Source organism: Eumetopias jubatus, unplaced genomic scaffold (assembly GCF_037043125.1).
Source record: "Eumetopias jubatus isolate StellerSeaLion01/CBP00866 unplaced genomic scaffold, mEumJub1_p1.0 scaffold_5, whole genome shotgun sequence".
Taxonomy (NCBI): Eukaryota; Metazoa; Chordata; class Mammalia; order Carnivora; family Otariidae; genus Eumetopias; species Eumetopias jubatus.
This window is the reverse complement of record NW_028274811.1, coordinates 120,549,709-120,566,118: the sequence shown is the minus strand read 5'-3', so window position 1 is coordinate 120,566,118 and position 16,410 is coordinate 120,549,709. Positions and strand designations below refer to the sequence as shown.

The 16,410-nt window shown below is 40.0% G+C and overlaps 1 protein-coding gene across 2 annotated transcripts in view; it reads left to right on the top strand.

Annotated features, from left to right (window-relative positions):
- GHR (growth hormone receptor) overlaps window positions 1-16,410 on the top strand; it is a 134,201-nt gene that overhangs the window by 30,446 nt on the left and 87,345 nt on the right. The window contains exon 6 of one of the 2 annotated variants that reach the window (XM_088023699.1): window positions 10,938-10,954. The exons of the other annotated variant lie outside the window; for it this stretch is intronic. Coding sequence (XP_087879825.1) covers window positions 10,938-10,954 — 17 coding nt within the window. The remainder of the gene's footprint in view (window positions 1-10,937; window positions 10,955-16,410) is intronic. 2 annotated transcript variants of the gene reach the window in all.

Sequence of the window (16,410 nt, the reverse complement as noted above, 5' to 3'; positions counted from 1 at the left end):
GTGCTTCAGAAATGTTGAGTTTGATTAATGAAATGCATCCCTACCTCCAAGGAAGAAGAAGAGAAGCAGATAGGTAAATCAATAGATAAAATGAACTCTGCATCAATTGCTTTGGGAGGGGCTTATAAACAAGGACAAGCAGCATTCTCAGCTGAAAGCCTGGAGCCACAGTGACTGGGGAAGCCCATGCAGACATGGGCAGCAGGTATGCACCCCTGCTTGGCCTTCTCACAAAAGCAGCAGTAGCACATGAAGAGTTTTGCAGGGTCAGGGCCCTTGACTGATTTTTAAGTCACCTGATGAGGGAAGCATTGACTTCTCCCCTGGTGTGATCAAGAGCCAGGATACAATTGAAATGTATGTTAGAACCTTAGCTCCAGCCTAATCCTGCTAGCTTAGTGTTTGTGGTTGCCGGTAGCACTCGCCTCTCTCCTGGCCTGATCAAGTGTCTGAGGTCCAAGCCGTCAGCTTAAACAGAATTGATTGCCTTAAGCATTGGGCAAGAACTCTTCCATAGAGCATTGCGGGCAACCAACTCCTTTTCTTGGGATCCAGCTTATAGGGAGATCAGTCTTGAGCAAATTAGTTCTTCATCTCAGCGTCCCAGCCTAAAGGAAAGGGTGGCCTCTAAGCATTGCACTCCACTTTGCTAGTAACCTGTTCCATTTCAACCTGTAAGACCTGTGAGGCTGGTCACTGGTGTCACCATAGGACACAGTGGAAAATGGTTAGAACAGGCTGGGTGCAGGTTGTGTTCTCGCAAGGTAGATTGGCAAGCACTCTTTGTAGTGGGGTGCTGGTAAATGTTTAACAACTGCTCTTGGTGGAAGGTGGGGGGCAAGGGACAGCGGTGATTTGTAGTATTTGCTGATTTCCATAGCGTAAATACACCCATCATGGCCAATGTCCAGCCACCAGTATGATTGAAAATGGCATTGGAAAGAGAGGCCAACAGTCCACCATTATTATAGTGTATTTCCACCATAGATAGAAGAGACATCAATAACCTCAAGATCATAGATATTAATTAAATGTAGTAAAATAATTATGAACTGATTGGTTTTAAGTACTTATTATATTTGTTTTTAATATAATATTTAATTTTTTTAATATTTTATTTATTTGACAGAGAGAGACACAGCAAATTGATATATTTTATTTTTTAATAGTGACTGTGTTTAATAACCAGCTCACAAAATTCCTTCAAATTTGACAACCAGCCCATGAGCTGGTGAGAGCTCATTCCAGCATACCACTAGGTGAGGACAACCTAGAAGAAATACTTTGTCCTTCCAAGAAAGGTGCGAACACTGGCATTCATGGTTCCAATGCCAGGGTTGAGAAAAGACTAGCTAGATGCTACAGTATTATTCTCAGGTCTCTTCCAATGGCCAGGGAAACTGTCATTCTGAAGGAAGGGTGAGCTGTCCTCAGTGGCCTACCTAGCTTCAGGTCCTGGTAGCCATGGTTAATGGTCAGTTTCATTTGCAAGTACTGGATGGTGCTATTCCATGAGGTGTGCCAGGAGGCCCTGAGAGCAGAGTGATATTGTTAGGGAGACACTGGAATGATTACCAGCTCTCCTCCAGCCATGCCCAGTACCAAGTAGAAAACCCAGTGACCTATTTGCTGAGAACTCCACCAAGGAATTTGAGACAGTCTAGGTAACATTTGTTACCTAGACTCAAATATAAGATAGGCAATAGGCAGAAATGAAGAAGTAATTTTGGTTCTGAAACAGGTCAAAGAAAAGTGAAGCAAGGAAGATATGGTTGAACTGGGTCTTCAATGATGACCAGAGAAGACTCACCACTGACACTGGAGGGGAAATATGAGTGGGTGTCCCTGGCAGAAGAAGCAAGGTAGACACAGTGTAGGAGTATGAAGGAGCATGGAGTGTTTCAGTATTGTCCAGGTAACTACCTGGGTCGTGGGTTGCTGTGGTCTGAATGTGTGCCCGCAAAGTTCGTATGTTGAAATCTCAATCCCTGAGGTGATGGTAGGAGGAGGTGGGCCTTTGGAAGGTCATTGGGTCATGAGGATGGAGCCCTCATGATGAGGATTAGTGCCCTTGTTAAGAGGCCCCCTAATGCTCCCTGGCCCAGAGTGCAAGGAAAGATAAAAGGGGAAGAGGAGTTTGGGGGCCAGGTTGTCAAGGGCATTTTATGCCATGCTAAAGAGTTTCGCGTTTTTTCCTTTCAGTAACAGAAAGATCTTAGAATAAGCAGGTACTGAAAGAATCAGGTCTGTGTTTTTGTAAGAATTAAAAAAAAAAAAATGCTTGGGCACCACTCCATCGCCTGCGGATTATGGTAAAATTTCCCAAGTCAGTGCATAGGCTGCTGGGTACCGCTTGAGGCTTTCTTTTTGCCTGAGATTTCAACACTGGGGCATTTTAGGGCTTGGCCCTAACCTGTTCTTAAGCAGAGTATTTGCTCAATGCCAGAACAGTAGTCTTCATATTTAAAGTTATTCTCCTTTCCAAAAGGTAAATTAGAAAAGCAATATACCTTTAATCAAGAGAGTTAATCTTTCATCATTTAAGTAACTGTCCACTGATCTTTGGTTTTAAAGATAATCTGATGCACATAAATGGCTATGTACCCAGAACTCTTTATGCTTGCTTGCATCTTGAATTTATCAGACCCATCTTCTGCCTATAGTTTTAGAATTTTGTGTCCTGTCATTTCTAGGAAGTATATTCCTGTAAATCTGGATTGAGAATTTGGAAAAATACAGAGCCAAAGCCTCTTAAAACCTTAAAAAAAAAAAGAAAGACTCATTATTTGAGAATATCTTAAAAGGAAAAACTTAAGAAAATAGATATCAATTGACTGTACAGATATGAATGTAAAATATGAAAAGTGTCTGTAGACAGGAGCCTCTCAAGAAAGCACTGCTTCATTTACAATCAGATTATCTGGCATGATTTCAAAGTTTTGGGTCATTCAGTTTTATAATCCCAAAAGTATAAATTTGAGTTATTGAGCTCTCTATATGACCACTTCCAGGGGCAGTGGACAAGGCTATCCTATAAGGGATCAATAGCTTTAGTGCAGATTTGGTCAATGTCACATACCTCATCGAAGGTCTTGACTGGGGCATGTGACTCTTGATCTCGGGGTTGTAAGTTCAAGTTGCACATTGGATGTAGAGGTTACTTAAAAATTAAATTAAATTAAAAAAATAAAGTTATGACCATCTGAGGTGGGTTTCAAGCTAAGCTCCTTGACCCTAGCCTGGCCTTCTGACTTACATAAAATGCAGGTGTTTCCACATTTCCGCAGATACCAGATCAGGCTGAGATTAAAAAAACCAGTCATATACTAAAAATCCTACTGAAATTGGCCTCCTAGTGCCATGTGAACCAGAGAGATCTTGAGTCACAGAGCTCATAAACTGATGTCCATGGGCCAGACCTAGCTCATGGGCATGTTTTATTTTACCTGGGCAGCATTTTTATAAAGTCAGATTGGTTGGTATCATTTAAAATTTGAACAATCTAACAAAAACAAATTTATCTTATTTCTGGCTTTTCTTTGACTAATTGGACAAGCCTAGGCCTGCATTCTTAAAACAATTGGCTGGAACTAAGTAACTTCTGCTCCTTTTAGATGGGGCAAACATTCTCCACTGTTCTACCAGATGGCTTCAGACATTTGTGCTACCCACTGGTTTCAATAGGCCAAGGTCATATTTAAGAGATTGACAAACAGGTATCACACAAGCAGTCAAATATAGTCAGAAGAAACCAGGCCTGAGCACCAAGACAGAGTCCTAGAACATGACTCTGTTAGGCTGGACATTAACCCTTTAGTTACTAGATCATGGAAAGATCCAGAAAGTCCCAGGGGAAGGGCTGAGGAGGCAGTTTGGGGAGTGGGGCTCGGGGGCTTGGGTTGATAGCTTTTTACCAAGCAGCATGGAAATATTTTCAATATGTTAATAACCTATGTCACGAGTAGAGTTCTCTAGGAAGCTGACTCTGAGATGGAGATTAGCATACAGGATGTTTATTAAGGGCACTACTTAATCAATCAATACCTGTAGAAGAGAGAGAAAGGGAGCGGAAGTGGGCAGAGGGGAAGCCGAGCTAAAAACAGGCTAAGTGACAGCCTCAACTGACTCCATGAGGAACTCTGGAGCCAGGATGGGCCTTCATAATTGTTTCCCGTGAGACTAGGATGGCCAGGCCATTCGGCCCCCACATGCATCACTCACCGAGTCTGGGAAGGGTCTTGCCTTTGATTGAGGCCACCCTCTGTTGCTGAGGCAATCCCTCAAAGGGGCTGAGAACTGAAGGCTATTGGCCTACAGCACCTCCAACATCTGGAGTAACAAAGTCCTTCATTGAAGGGGATCTGAGCGGCAAACCCCCGTGGTCCTCACAAGCAGAGTTGTACCAGTGACAACACATGAATATTAACTCTGCCTCTATGCACACAGTGTGACCCTGTCCTACAGGTTACCCAAGGCTGTGCCTAAATTCTTTGGACTGATTCAGAATCAAGCAAGTTCTGGCCCTAAAGAGAACAGTGTGATGCCATGATACTCTTTGTATCTCATTTACTGACTTATTCAGTCACTGCAGAAATTGTTTTCATCTTCACATATTAGATCATCAAGTTGTTTCCACTCTGTGTCCAGAAATCTGACTTAACTCTTATTGTATCTTATTCTAACCTCAGAAAAGAATGCTCTTGAGAAGGACCAGAATCTTCTTTCTTTTGATGTTTTCCCTTTTCTGTCCCCCAAACCTATAACTCTACTGTGTTCACCACACAGTGAGTAATTAGAGGTCTTCAACTGTGGTTCGTATAATTGCTGTGTAACTTTTTACTTTTATTTATTTCATTTTAATCTATTCATGATGATTGTTGCCACAAGCATTTGAAAAAAATCTCACTTTGTTGCAAGAGGGATTTTAGGGACCTTGACCCAATAATAGATATATTTTTCTAAGTGGTTCTGAAGCAGTTGTCCCAGATAAGAAATTACAGTCCCAAACACATCATAGGTTTTTTATTTTCCAAAATCTCAGTAAAGCATTAATGCAAATGGAGTTTTCCTACTACTTTCCTCTCTTCTCCCATTCCTGACAGGATTATGTCATTAATTGCTAAAATCTAGTCTGATTTATTATCATTTTGTACTATATTAAATATATGTAATGTAATTGCCTTAGATTTCAAATCCTAATGAACCTGCTTCTATTTCGGTTACACTGGTTCTTATCTTTCCTACCTTTTATTCAGCTTTTTATTCATTTCCTAAATATTTAATGAAAACTTACTGTGTCAAGGGTTGTTTTTAATAGGACTTATAGCTCAAAAATCTACCTCTTGTCTGAAAATTTACCAACTATAAAAAGAAAGAGGGAAAAAAACAGTATAAAAATAAGTCTGGCATTTTTTAATAGTTAACTAATTTATTAAACACACCAACTAGGCGTTCCATATTGTGCTAAAGGTTGAGAAAGATAGAGCCATAAAAGGCTTTGTTATCCTTACTCTGAGCTTACAGTCTAATCAGAAAGAAAAGACTGACTGACACATAGTAAGATAAAAGCAAAATAACAAGGCACCAGAATCAGTTGCTAAATGTCGTGATAGTTTGTAGATGCTAGTAGAATTCAGAAAACTGAAAGGGGTAAGAGGAGATAAGGGTCAGTCAGGAAGACCACAAAGAAGAGAATGCTTAATTTGCATATGAAAAGGGGGGGATTTGGAGAGACAAGGAAGAGGCTCCTTCCAGTGTGACCAGGATAGAGGCACAGAGCAGTCATCAGGGTGGGAAGCACAGAGGTTTGATGTTGATAGGAATTCACTACTTTCTCCTTAGAATTCCAAGTATTTTTTTTTAAAGATTTTTTTTTTTTATTTGACAGAGTGAGACACAGCGAGAGAGAGAACCCAAGCAGGGGGAGTGGGAGAGGGAGAAGCAGGCTTCCCGCAGAGCGGGGAGCCCGATGTGGGGCTCGATGTGGGGCTCGATCCCAGGACCCTGGGATCATGACCTGAGCCGAAGGCAGACGCTTAACGACTGAGCCACCCAGGCGCCCCTAGAATTCCAAGTATTGAAAATACCCAACACCTGAATCTACTTTGAAGATTTCCTGGCAAAGTGAAAGAAGTAAATATTTTTTATTGATTTACAACTGAGATTATTGACTTTCTCAAATACAATTTGGGCTAATTCTAATTACTTTCTGGTAACCTAGAAGAGTCAAAAGAGTTAGGGGTCAGTGTCAGAAGATGGAAACTTCTGCACCTGTTTGGTAGTGTGGACCTGAAGCGAATCAGTCATTTAATCTCTGGGAGTCCTGGTTTTCTCATCTAAGAATGTAAATGACAGCCTTATCTATCTTCCTGAGTTATTGTGGCTATTAAATTACATTACTAAATGTGAAAAAAAAATTATTAACAGCACAAATTTGGGTTAGTATTTTTGTTACCCTCTCTGCCAGACCATACTTTTATGTCATGGACTTAAGATTCTTTTCACTAAAAAGTTATGTGTATTCAAGCAATGGTTTTTACACTACAAGCAGCAACCATCAGACTGCCATGAAATTTATTTAGTAAGGCTCAACTAATATTTTTTATGAGGTAACAGAACAGAAGAGTAAAACCTATATCGTACTCTTTAGCATGGAAGATTATGCCATTCGTAGTAAGTATTGTTTAGTGACACACAAAGACATAACTGATATACATATGGGTCAAATGTAAAATATTTCTTTTTGTGGACTTCTGTCAAGGAAGATTGAAAGCCACTGGTTAATAGTATGGTACTGCAAGTACAAAACAGTCAGTCCTCATTTTTGAACCCTCAAGTTAAACTAACCAAAAAGATAAATTTCAGAGATAAGTTATACTGTGTAAAGAAAAGTGACATTATAATGAAATAGGGCATGGAACCACATATTTGGCATTTTTTTCCTATGTCTATTGCTAATACTCAAATTCTATCTTCACTTCTATGCAGCGCAGAAAACAATGGGTTTGTTTGTTTCCATTAAAATCTGTATGCCTAGAACCTCATCTCACCTTACTTTTTATAGCAGCTTTTAACTTGCTTGTTTTTGAGAACTCTCAGCCAGGACTGTGGAATCAAAAAATAAAACTCAGCTTGTATACATATCCATGTTATCAGTCCTGGGTCCTGGGAGGACAGAGACACCATACGCAAAGAGTTCAACTGGAGCAGCAGGAGAGGAACCACATGACCAGGGCTGTCACCACAGAACACAGTCTCTGCCAGAAACAGAGAGAGGCAGGGAGAGGGTTTTAAATTATTTTTGGCGGTTGGTTAAGCGCTGCCTTAGGCTCAGGTCATGACGCCAGAGTCCCGGGATGGAGTCCCTCATCGGGCTCCCTGCTCAGCGGGGAGTCTGCTTCTCCCTCCGTGCCGCCCCCCAGTCTCGTGCGCTCTCCCTTTCTCATGTGTGCACGTGTGCACAAAAATAAATAAAATCTTTTAAAAAATTATTTTTGGTGCAAGTAACAAAATATCCCATTAACAGTGACTCAAGCTAAATGGACATTCACTGCTTACTGAAAAGAAGTTCGAAAGTAAGTGATCTCAGGTTTGCTTGGGCAGCGTAAGGATCTCATCAAGATCTCGGACTTTTCCTGGCTTTCTGTTCTACCCCTCTTATGGCAGCTTTCTGACTTCAGGATTGTCTCTGCGTGATGACCAGATGGGAGCTGTCACTCCAGACATCACATACATATTCAAGGCCTGAAGATCAGCAAGCTCTTCTCCCATACCTGTCCATTTTGTAAGGCATCGGAAGTCTTTCCAGAAGTCTTCAGCCAACTTCCACTTAAGTTCCTTTAGTCAGAACTCTGTCTCCTGCCACCTCCTGTTACAAAGGATGTCAGAAGGGTCAGGATCTGGTGGAGATGAATGGGATACCTTAACTAGTTCAGGCCAGTCCCAATCTAGAACACATAGGTAGGGTACTTTGGGTAGCCAGCCAATGGTGTGGGCCCAAAGGAACTTCCTAGAAAAACTAGAGTAAAGAACGAAGTATCCGGACCAATTCCGTAAATACAAGTTCTAGGTCACAGGTTCAAAGAAGGAAATAAATTAGTAAGGTAGGAGGACACAAAATTGGCCAGATTCATTTCTGGTTTATTGTGAACACAGCCATCTTTTGTTTTCACAAGATTAATCTTTATCAGATATCATTTGAAATTTCAACCTCCTTTTCAACCTTAATAATGTGTTTTCTGTCATTTGGTAGAGTGCACAAGAGGGGGAAGTAACTAAGAAAAACCTTAGAAGATGAAGTGGCCTTAGTGACTGTCACTAAAATGTGAACATGGCTTTAAATAGTAAATCAGGAACCATGAAAGGCTCTTGACAGCCAAGACTCTCAGGAGGCCCTTGAGTGGTAGGAAGCAGAACTGTATAAGTGGGTGATAGGAGTTACTCTTCTTTTTTTATTCATGTGTCAAAGAAGGGAAAGGAAATTTCTAAAGGAAGAAGACCAGACAGAAATCACAAGAGTATAGAAGAAATGTGAGGATAGCATGTTCAAGGGGAAAATGAAAAGGAAGACAGAAGTTTCCGGTTGCTGAGATTAGCCATGTTCTTCCAGCCTCTGGGTCCTCCTTGGCAAGCGTACTGTTGGCAGTGACTCTAACCTGAATCTGAACCCCTCTAAGCCCTTGAGACTTTTTTTTATTTCAAGGCTTTCCAGGCTCTTTACCCAGTGCATGCCCTTCATTCTTAGGAGAAGAAGCAAAGCTAAGTGGCTCATAAGCTCATGGTACAGTGTTTTAGGATCTCCTCAGCAGCTTGCTAGCGGCTGATCCGTTGAAATCATTTATTTTTTCAAGCTGTTGCGATTCTGGGAATGCAAGGTTTGGTTGCGATGTTAGTCTGGGTTTTCTGAGATGCAAGAGATTTACTGGGTGATCAGAGGTGCAAGAGATTTATTTTAGAGGAAATGCCTGTGAAGAAAAATGGAGAAGGAACTCAAGACTGGGCGAACTGTCAGACAACAATGCAGGACCAAAGGGCCAACCCCTGTGAAGAAAAGGAATGAAGGAAGGAATGAAAAAGTGGAGGAAGGAAAGAAGAAAGGAAGGAGGGAGGGAGGAAAGATCTTAGATTGCAGTACAGTGCTAAGAAAGTTTGGGCAGTCAGTGGGGAGTCTTCAAGCCAAAGTCATCTGACCAAGGGGACCCCGCATCTCCCAGGAATGGACCTGCCCTTGTTGACGTTGTCATGCTAAGTCATTGGCTGGGGGGATTTCAGAGCACAGCTTTCTGCAGGAGATCTGAGATGCATGTCCAGGCCACCATAGCTGCCCCAAAACCTTTCAGGAGCGATGAGTTGGACGAGCAAAATCTGGAGATGTCTTATCTCTCAGATGAAGAAATACATCGATGAAGGCCCTTCATTAACTGTCGGATTCATTCTCAATATTCCAACTATCATCTCCTTTCTTCTATCAAAGAATTTTCAATTCTTTCTCCTTGTCTTTACATATGTGATCTTATAGCCCAGGTTTTATGAAACAGTCTTTTTTCAGAGAGCCCATTGGCCCATGAGTGTACAATGTATCAAAATTTATGGTCGGAAAAATATGGCTATTGCATCTACATAATAAAGTCCAAATTTTCTTAGCTTGGAGTTTAGTCTCCCACAGTCTCGCCCCAGCCCACCTTCCAACCGTAATCACCACCTCACTTTACCTTGTATTTCAGCTGCTTGAAGATACTTGCCATTTCCTAAATGATTCTTGCTTATCTACTGCTCTCTCTTTGCTCATACTGTTCTTTTCAGTTAGATTTCATTCATAACAATATTTACTATACCCTTGCATAGGCTGAGTGCTACCTATATATGTTAGGGAACAAAACAAATGTCGTTTATGTCCTCTTGGAGCTCTGAATCTAGTGGAGAAGCAACAGATACTAAATAGGTCTGTAGACAAATGCATGTTTATAAATCACATAAGTGTCAGAAGTAAAAGAACAGGATGCTCTGACAGAATTGAGGAGGGCTCTATTTTAGATAGAGAGGTCACAGGATAGATGGCATTTAACCTGAAACTTGAATGAGGATAGAGATACAGTTACATAAAAAGCTTAGGCTCTGCATGTACAAATTTCATCATCTGCAAGATATTGCCATGGTCGTCATAGTCATACCTGAGTTTCTTCATCAGACTCTCAACCATCTTGGGTTTTTCTTTTTTTTTTTTTGGTTTTTGGGTTTTTTTTTTTTTTTTTGGCCCCATGTTATGTACACCTTGCATACATAATGTATATGTTACAGCTTATAGTATATTTTTATGTTTGTCTCCTCTTTCCTATCAGACTATAAGCTGTTTGAAGTTTTGATAAATTATATCTGATTTATCTCTGTCTCTGTATCTAGCATGGTATTTAGGATAACACCCTCTGGTAGCATCCAACAAACACTTGTTGAATGAATGAACAATGTCCCACTCTCTCCAAGTTTGCCCTTTCTGACATTTATCTGAATTGTGGAAGAAAAGGGACACTTCATACTGTAGTTGGAAAATACGGTTCACATAGATAAAGAGTTGGGAACTTCAACCAGAGGCAAATCTATAGCAGATGAGATCATTTCTATTGAGGGAATGCACTGTAGGTTCCTTCCAGGTAGGATATTGTAAGTTTATCATTGATGTGAAAATCCATTGTTATAGATAGCAAGTTCTAGGAAGAATACCTGGCCAAGTAGTAAATCAGTTACTCTTTGGAAGCAGCTCTTCAGTAGGCAGTCACAGCTAGCCGCTAGAATTTCACAGGTGGTTTTACGGTCTCAAATGACCATGTGTGATCAAACACAACCTTGCTTTACAGATGAGTAGCCTGCTGACTTATAGATCAGTGCATAGCAGTATAGATAGAGACTTCGCAGTCATTATTTTTCGTGGTCTTTTTCCCTAGCTTCTCAGAAGCCAGGGGTACAAACAAAGAGGAGGAATGATGTATTTTTGGTAGACTACCATCCCAGATCATCGTTTCAAAGTTTATTCAGAGAAACACTTTTATTTAATATAGACCTTTCCCCTCAATGAGGACTACTTTAAAGATATCATTTCCTTTCCTACAGGAAACTCCAACCCCAGGCAGAATTTCATTAAGGCAAGAACTGCAATTTTCATATCGTAGTGCCTTGACACTCTAGTATGGGAATGTTCCTCATCCTAAATTCAGTGTTATTATACCTAATTTTACTTCCCCAAAAGTTGCTTACAGTAGAAAGCTTGAAAAGATGCATGCCAGCCCTCACCTAGAACTAAAGAGACCATGCACAGTATTTTAAAAGAACAAATAAATAAGAGTGTTGCTTACCCAGCTTCGGTACTAGTTTTTGCAACCTCAAAAGCTCCCAGAAACAAGGGGTCAGGACATCATTCATTTGAAATGAATCAATGTCCAATTATTTTTTTTGCCTCTAAACATTTTTTAACATGGTACATTTAATATTGCCTTTTAACATCTAGAATTTTTAAATATTTTAAAATTTGACCTTATATTCGTTAAGTCCCCATTCTATAGCAAATACTAGAAATTCTGCCCAATTTACCATTTTGTTCATCTGCTTGGCAAGAGGTACTTATTGCCAGCATCTTTTTAACAACTTTGAAATTCATTCTTTTTTTTTTTCTGAAGTCCGTTCCTGTCCCTATTATATCACTATCTCCCACCTTCTCAACCTCTGTCCTCCCCCTGCACACACACGTGCAATTCATGTTGCCCAAATTAAGGCTGTATCAGAACAGTGAAAAAAATCTCATTTAACCAGTTAGTCCAATATGTATGTATATTTGAATCTGTTTCTCTATTTTTTACTTCTCATCGAAATGTTATCTATCATAGAACCTGGGACACCTTTTAAGTAGAGATAAAGCATCATCAAAAGGAATATATAAAGTATATGCCAGTTTAATCCTGCACTATTATTTATCACTCAGACTCTGTCTTTATGATTTCAAACATCTTAATGCCCTGAGCCTTGCCTAGAATAATAGAGGAATAACATGGCAGAGGAATGAAAGATAAGGCGTCAGGGAAGAAGAGAAGAGAGGAGGAAGAGCAAGTACATAGCACAGTAGAAAGAGACCTTACAGACAAGGCTGGAGACCTAGATTATATTTTCAGTTCAACTAATTAGTTGTCTAGTTTTGATCAGTCCCTTAACCACTCAGGAACCCAATTATTTTATCTGTAAAATTATTTTATCTAAAAAATTTTATCTATAAAATCTATAAAAATGGCCTGTTTAACAGTTAGGTCCACTCCAATTCTAGCTTTCAATGATTTTATTTTTCTTTGTTACTTTCATTTGCATTTTGTTTGTTAATTCCAAAGATGACTCAAGTGAAAGGATCCATAGTTGGAAACACTCAAAGAAATACCCACTAGACTGGATGGTTTAAGCATGTGAGCTCTAGAGCCCCTGCCTGGCTTAAAATCTCAGTTCCATTGCCTAGCACCTTGCAACTTGGGATGAGTTATTTACCTCCTCTGTGCTCATTAGTCATGTCTTTAAAATGATGGTGATAAGTGTACTTGCATAATAGTGTCATGAGATTTTCTCCGGAATTAAATGAGATCATTTTGGTAAACTGCTTAACATGGTACTTGGCCCATGGAAAGTGGTTATTAAACGAGAGTATGAAGTGTTCCATATTAAATATCTATGTGCCCATGGCACTGTGCAGAGTAAAGCCACATAATGGCCCCATTTCTGCCTGTTGTGAATTAAAAATTTTCAAAATGCCCAAGTTCTAATCCAGGGAGGTGAAATACAGCAAAGACATTTATTTTTTATTATTTTGATATTTTGGTTGGAGAAGGAAATTTTGTACTTAGGTGTCATGAGAAATTATTATCCTGAATGATGAAAAACCAAAGAGCTAGAGGTAAGGTAGAGATAAGAATGGTAAAGGAAGCAACAGGAATGGGAAAACATGGAATGAAAACATGAATGTCTTCACTAAGATTCACAAATAGTGGTAATGAGTCTATAGATTCTTAGTATATTTGTTTTAATATGGCTATTTCTGAAATACCAGAGAAACAGTGGTTTATCTGCTTCCCTTAGGATAGGCTGATAGAAAATCATCAAATTTAGGTATTTAATTTCCAAAAAGAAAGTCTGGAACACATACAGAATTAACTCTTCTGCATCAGTGATGAATGAATGCCCCTAAGTCCCATTATAAAAATAGTTCTGGAGCAAAGACATCATCAGTGTGGGCTTTCCATAGTATTATGATTTACAGAAACTCAAAAAAGTAGGCATTTCACTTATGTCTCTGGGAAGATGAGCTGTGTCATTGGTTTGACCTAGAATTACAAGCATAATATTTCTTAGAAATGTTTTGCCAGTAAGCCTGCTAGGAAAACCATTTAATTTTGTCATAACATTAATAATTTTCACAATGATAGGTGATCTGCCACACATGGAGGATTAGTACTGGCAACTCCTCACAACTGTTAACTGTTCTTTGGTTCCTTCACAAGACACAGCCCCACAGACAAAACTCTTTCCTGGAACTTTGATTTTTAACAATTTTTTAAACGTTCCTTGGATAGAGACCAAGAATTTGTAATGACTTTGCCTTAATAGTGCAATGTCAGATGGTGATTCCATCAGGCAGTATTAACTAATGAGGAATAATAATGGGAAGAATGGAAAAACCATATTAGGGATGTATTTGCTTACTGCTGGGTTCTGAGTTCTGGACCAGAGCGTCTCTGAGGTCATATAATTATTGCTCAAATATTTTTCTGGTGTTAACTTAATAGGTGGTGTTATTTTTGTTATTTGTTTTAGATTATTTAATATCATAAAACTTTTGGCTATTTAAAGTAATTTAAGCTCAAGACATTTGCTTGAATGAAGATTTAGGGGGATGTAGCTCTAGGGACACATTGGTGGCTCAGTTGGTTAAGCATCTGACTCTTGATTTCAGCTCAGGTCATGATCCTACGGTCCTGAGACTGAGCTCTATGTTGGGCTCCATGCTCAGCTCAGAGTCTGCTTGTCCCTCTCCCTCCCCCTGCTTGCTGTCTCCCTCTCTCTCAAATAAATAAATAAATAAATAAAATCTTAAAAAAAAAAAAAGATTTAGGAAGCCATTTGTCCTTCCTGAATTACATTAGAACTGCAGTTGCTCTCAGAGTGAGAACTGCACCATCCAGGGGAGATTTCCATCTAACTCCAGAGTCCTGAACCTCACAAACATTGTTGTCTGTAATGGCTCCTGAAATTATCAGCCTACCCAGCATGCAGTACAGCCCCCTAAGTCTCCCCTACTATCTGTATAAGATTGGGATCTAGGTGGACCTTCTGCAAATCAAGCCTTATTTCCTCACAAAAGGCAGGGATTTGTTTCCAAATTTCTCTTCCAGAGGAGAAATTATTTGTTTATAGTTATTTCCAATAAAGCTGTTTCAGAGTCAAAAAAGTACATAATATTATCTATGACTGTGCCCTCTTGGTCTCTCTTCCTCTAACTCCTACCTTAGCCATCCTCTAGGCTCCACTTCAAGTCCTACTTTATCCATGTAGGTTTCCCAGCCTGCTCCAACTTTCAGTGATTGATCACATCACTGACCTAGTTAGTAACTCATCTGGCAACGTTTGGGAAAGGCCCTCTAGTAATTTGTTAATTCTGGGTCATCCTTGGTGTTGTTTCATTATGTGAGACAGTGAAGCTTCTCCAGTAAAGCAGTAATCTGTTTAAGCGTGGGGATTTGTCTGATACCTTTGCTTTTCATAACACTTGCCTCATATTGTTTATTCTGTGTCACTTGATGAATGCTTTTAAGAAATGAGCAAACCAGGGGCAACTGGGTGGCTCAGGCAGTTAAGCAGCTGACTCATGGTTTTGGCTCAGGTAGTGATCTCAGGGTCATGGGATCGAGCCCCACTTCGGGTTCTGTGCTCAGTGGGGAGTCTGCTTGAGATTCTCTTTCCTTCTCTCTCTCTGCGCCTCCCCTCTGCTCTCCTTCTCTAAAATAAATAAAATCTTTAAAAAAAAAAAAAAAAAGGAGAAGAAATGAGCAAACCAAGTATTTCTTGGTAGCATTTTCTACCAGGCACCACTATGGGAAGCTATATAATTTGGAGAACATCATTTCAAAAACAGGAAATATCACTTGTAAAGTATTTCAGGTATTTGATTTTGACATTGTCTTGAAGACATAAAATTGCCTTAAAAACAGCTACTTGAAAGTAGACAAAAATGGAAATGAATGACTGAGTGAATGATGTACCTAAACCCCATAAAATGTGGAAATGATTAAAAAAAAAAAGTTAACCTAATCTGTTTTCCTTGTCTAATTTCCACTGGGGGCGGGAAGTAGGGAAGAGCTGGGTATTTGTAATAGGCAACTAGTCCTGATCTTTGTCATATTAAAGTTAGGGACATTCAGAGAAGGGGATATCTGGTTGGAAAATAAACTGACTTTATACAGTGTAAATGGTTGAGCCAAGTGTAAATTGTATAGGCCAAATGGAATTTCCACAAGTCTGATAACTTTTGAAAATCACTTGTACCCTGGCTCAAAGGGCATTTTTCTTGCTGTCTATAGTAAGCAGTCAGTAAGCTGTGTTGGAACCTGGACCAAATGCTGGCCTTTCATTTCTCAAATTACAGTTTAGAGATACCAGCTCAGAAGTCCCTCCATACACAATTTAGTAAAATTAGCAGTGTAAACGGAACCAGAGTGTAACTATGTTCTGTTCCCTCCAAGAGAAAAATGGAATGGACTTCCCATTGGAAGTCTGTCAACCTAATCCCAGATGTTCTGACCCAGTTTTCATCCAAGTGTTGTAGAACAGAAAGAAGCTTCCTAGGGGGTGCCAGGGTGGCTCAGCCAGTTCAGCATCTGACTCTTGATTTGGGGTCAGGTCATGATCTCAGGGTAAACAAGCCCCATAACAGGCTCCAAGCTCAGCATGGAGTCTGCTTAAGATTTTCTCTCTGTCTCTCCCCCTCCCTCTGTTCTCCCCCCTACTTTCACGAGGGAGCGTGCCTGTGTGCTCTCTTCCTCTGTAAAATAAATAAATCTTTTTAAAAAAGAAGCAGCAGCAGCTTCTTTTAAAAGCTTATTTTTCATTACTCATTTGGAAGATCTTGGGGGAGTCCATAAGAAATGCAGAGGTTATGCTTAGTGTTTGAGGAGCAGAAAAGAATAAAAGGGAGGAAAAACCACTTAAAGAAGTGCTTCTAACTTTCAGGTGCTTATGGATCACCTGGGGAACTTGTTAAAATGCAGATTCTTATTTTAAAGGCTGGGGTGGGGACTGATATTCTGCCCTTCTCAGGAGCCCCCAGGTGATGCAGATGCTGCTGGTCCCCAGACCACACTACTTGGAGTGGCAAGCTCTCTAAGCCATAGA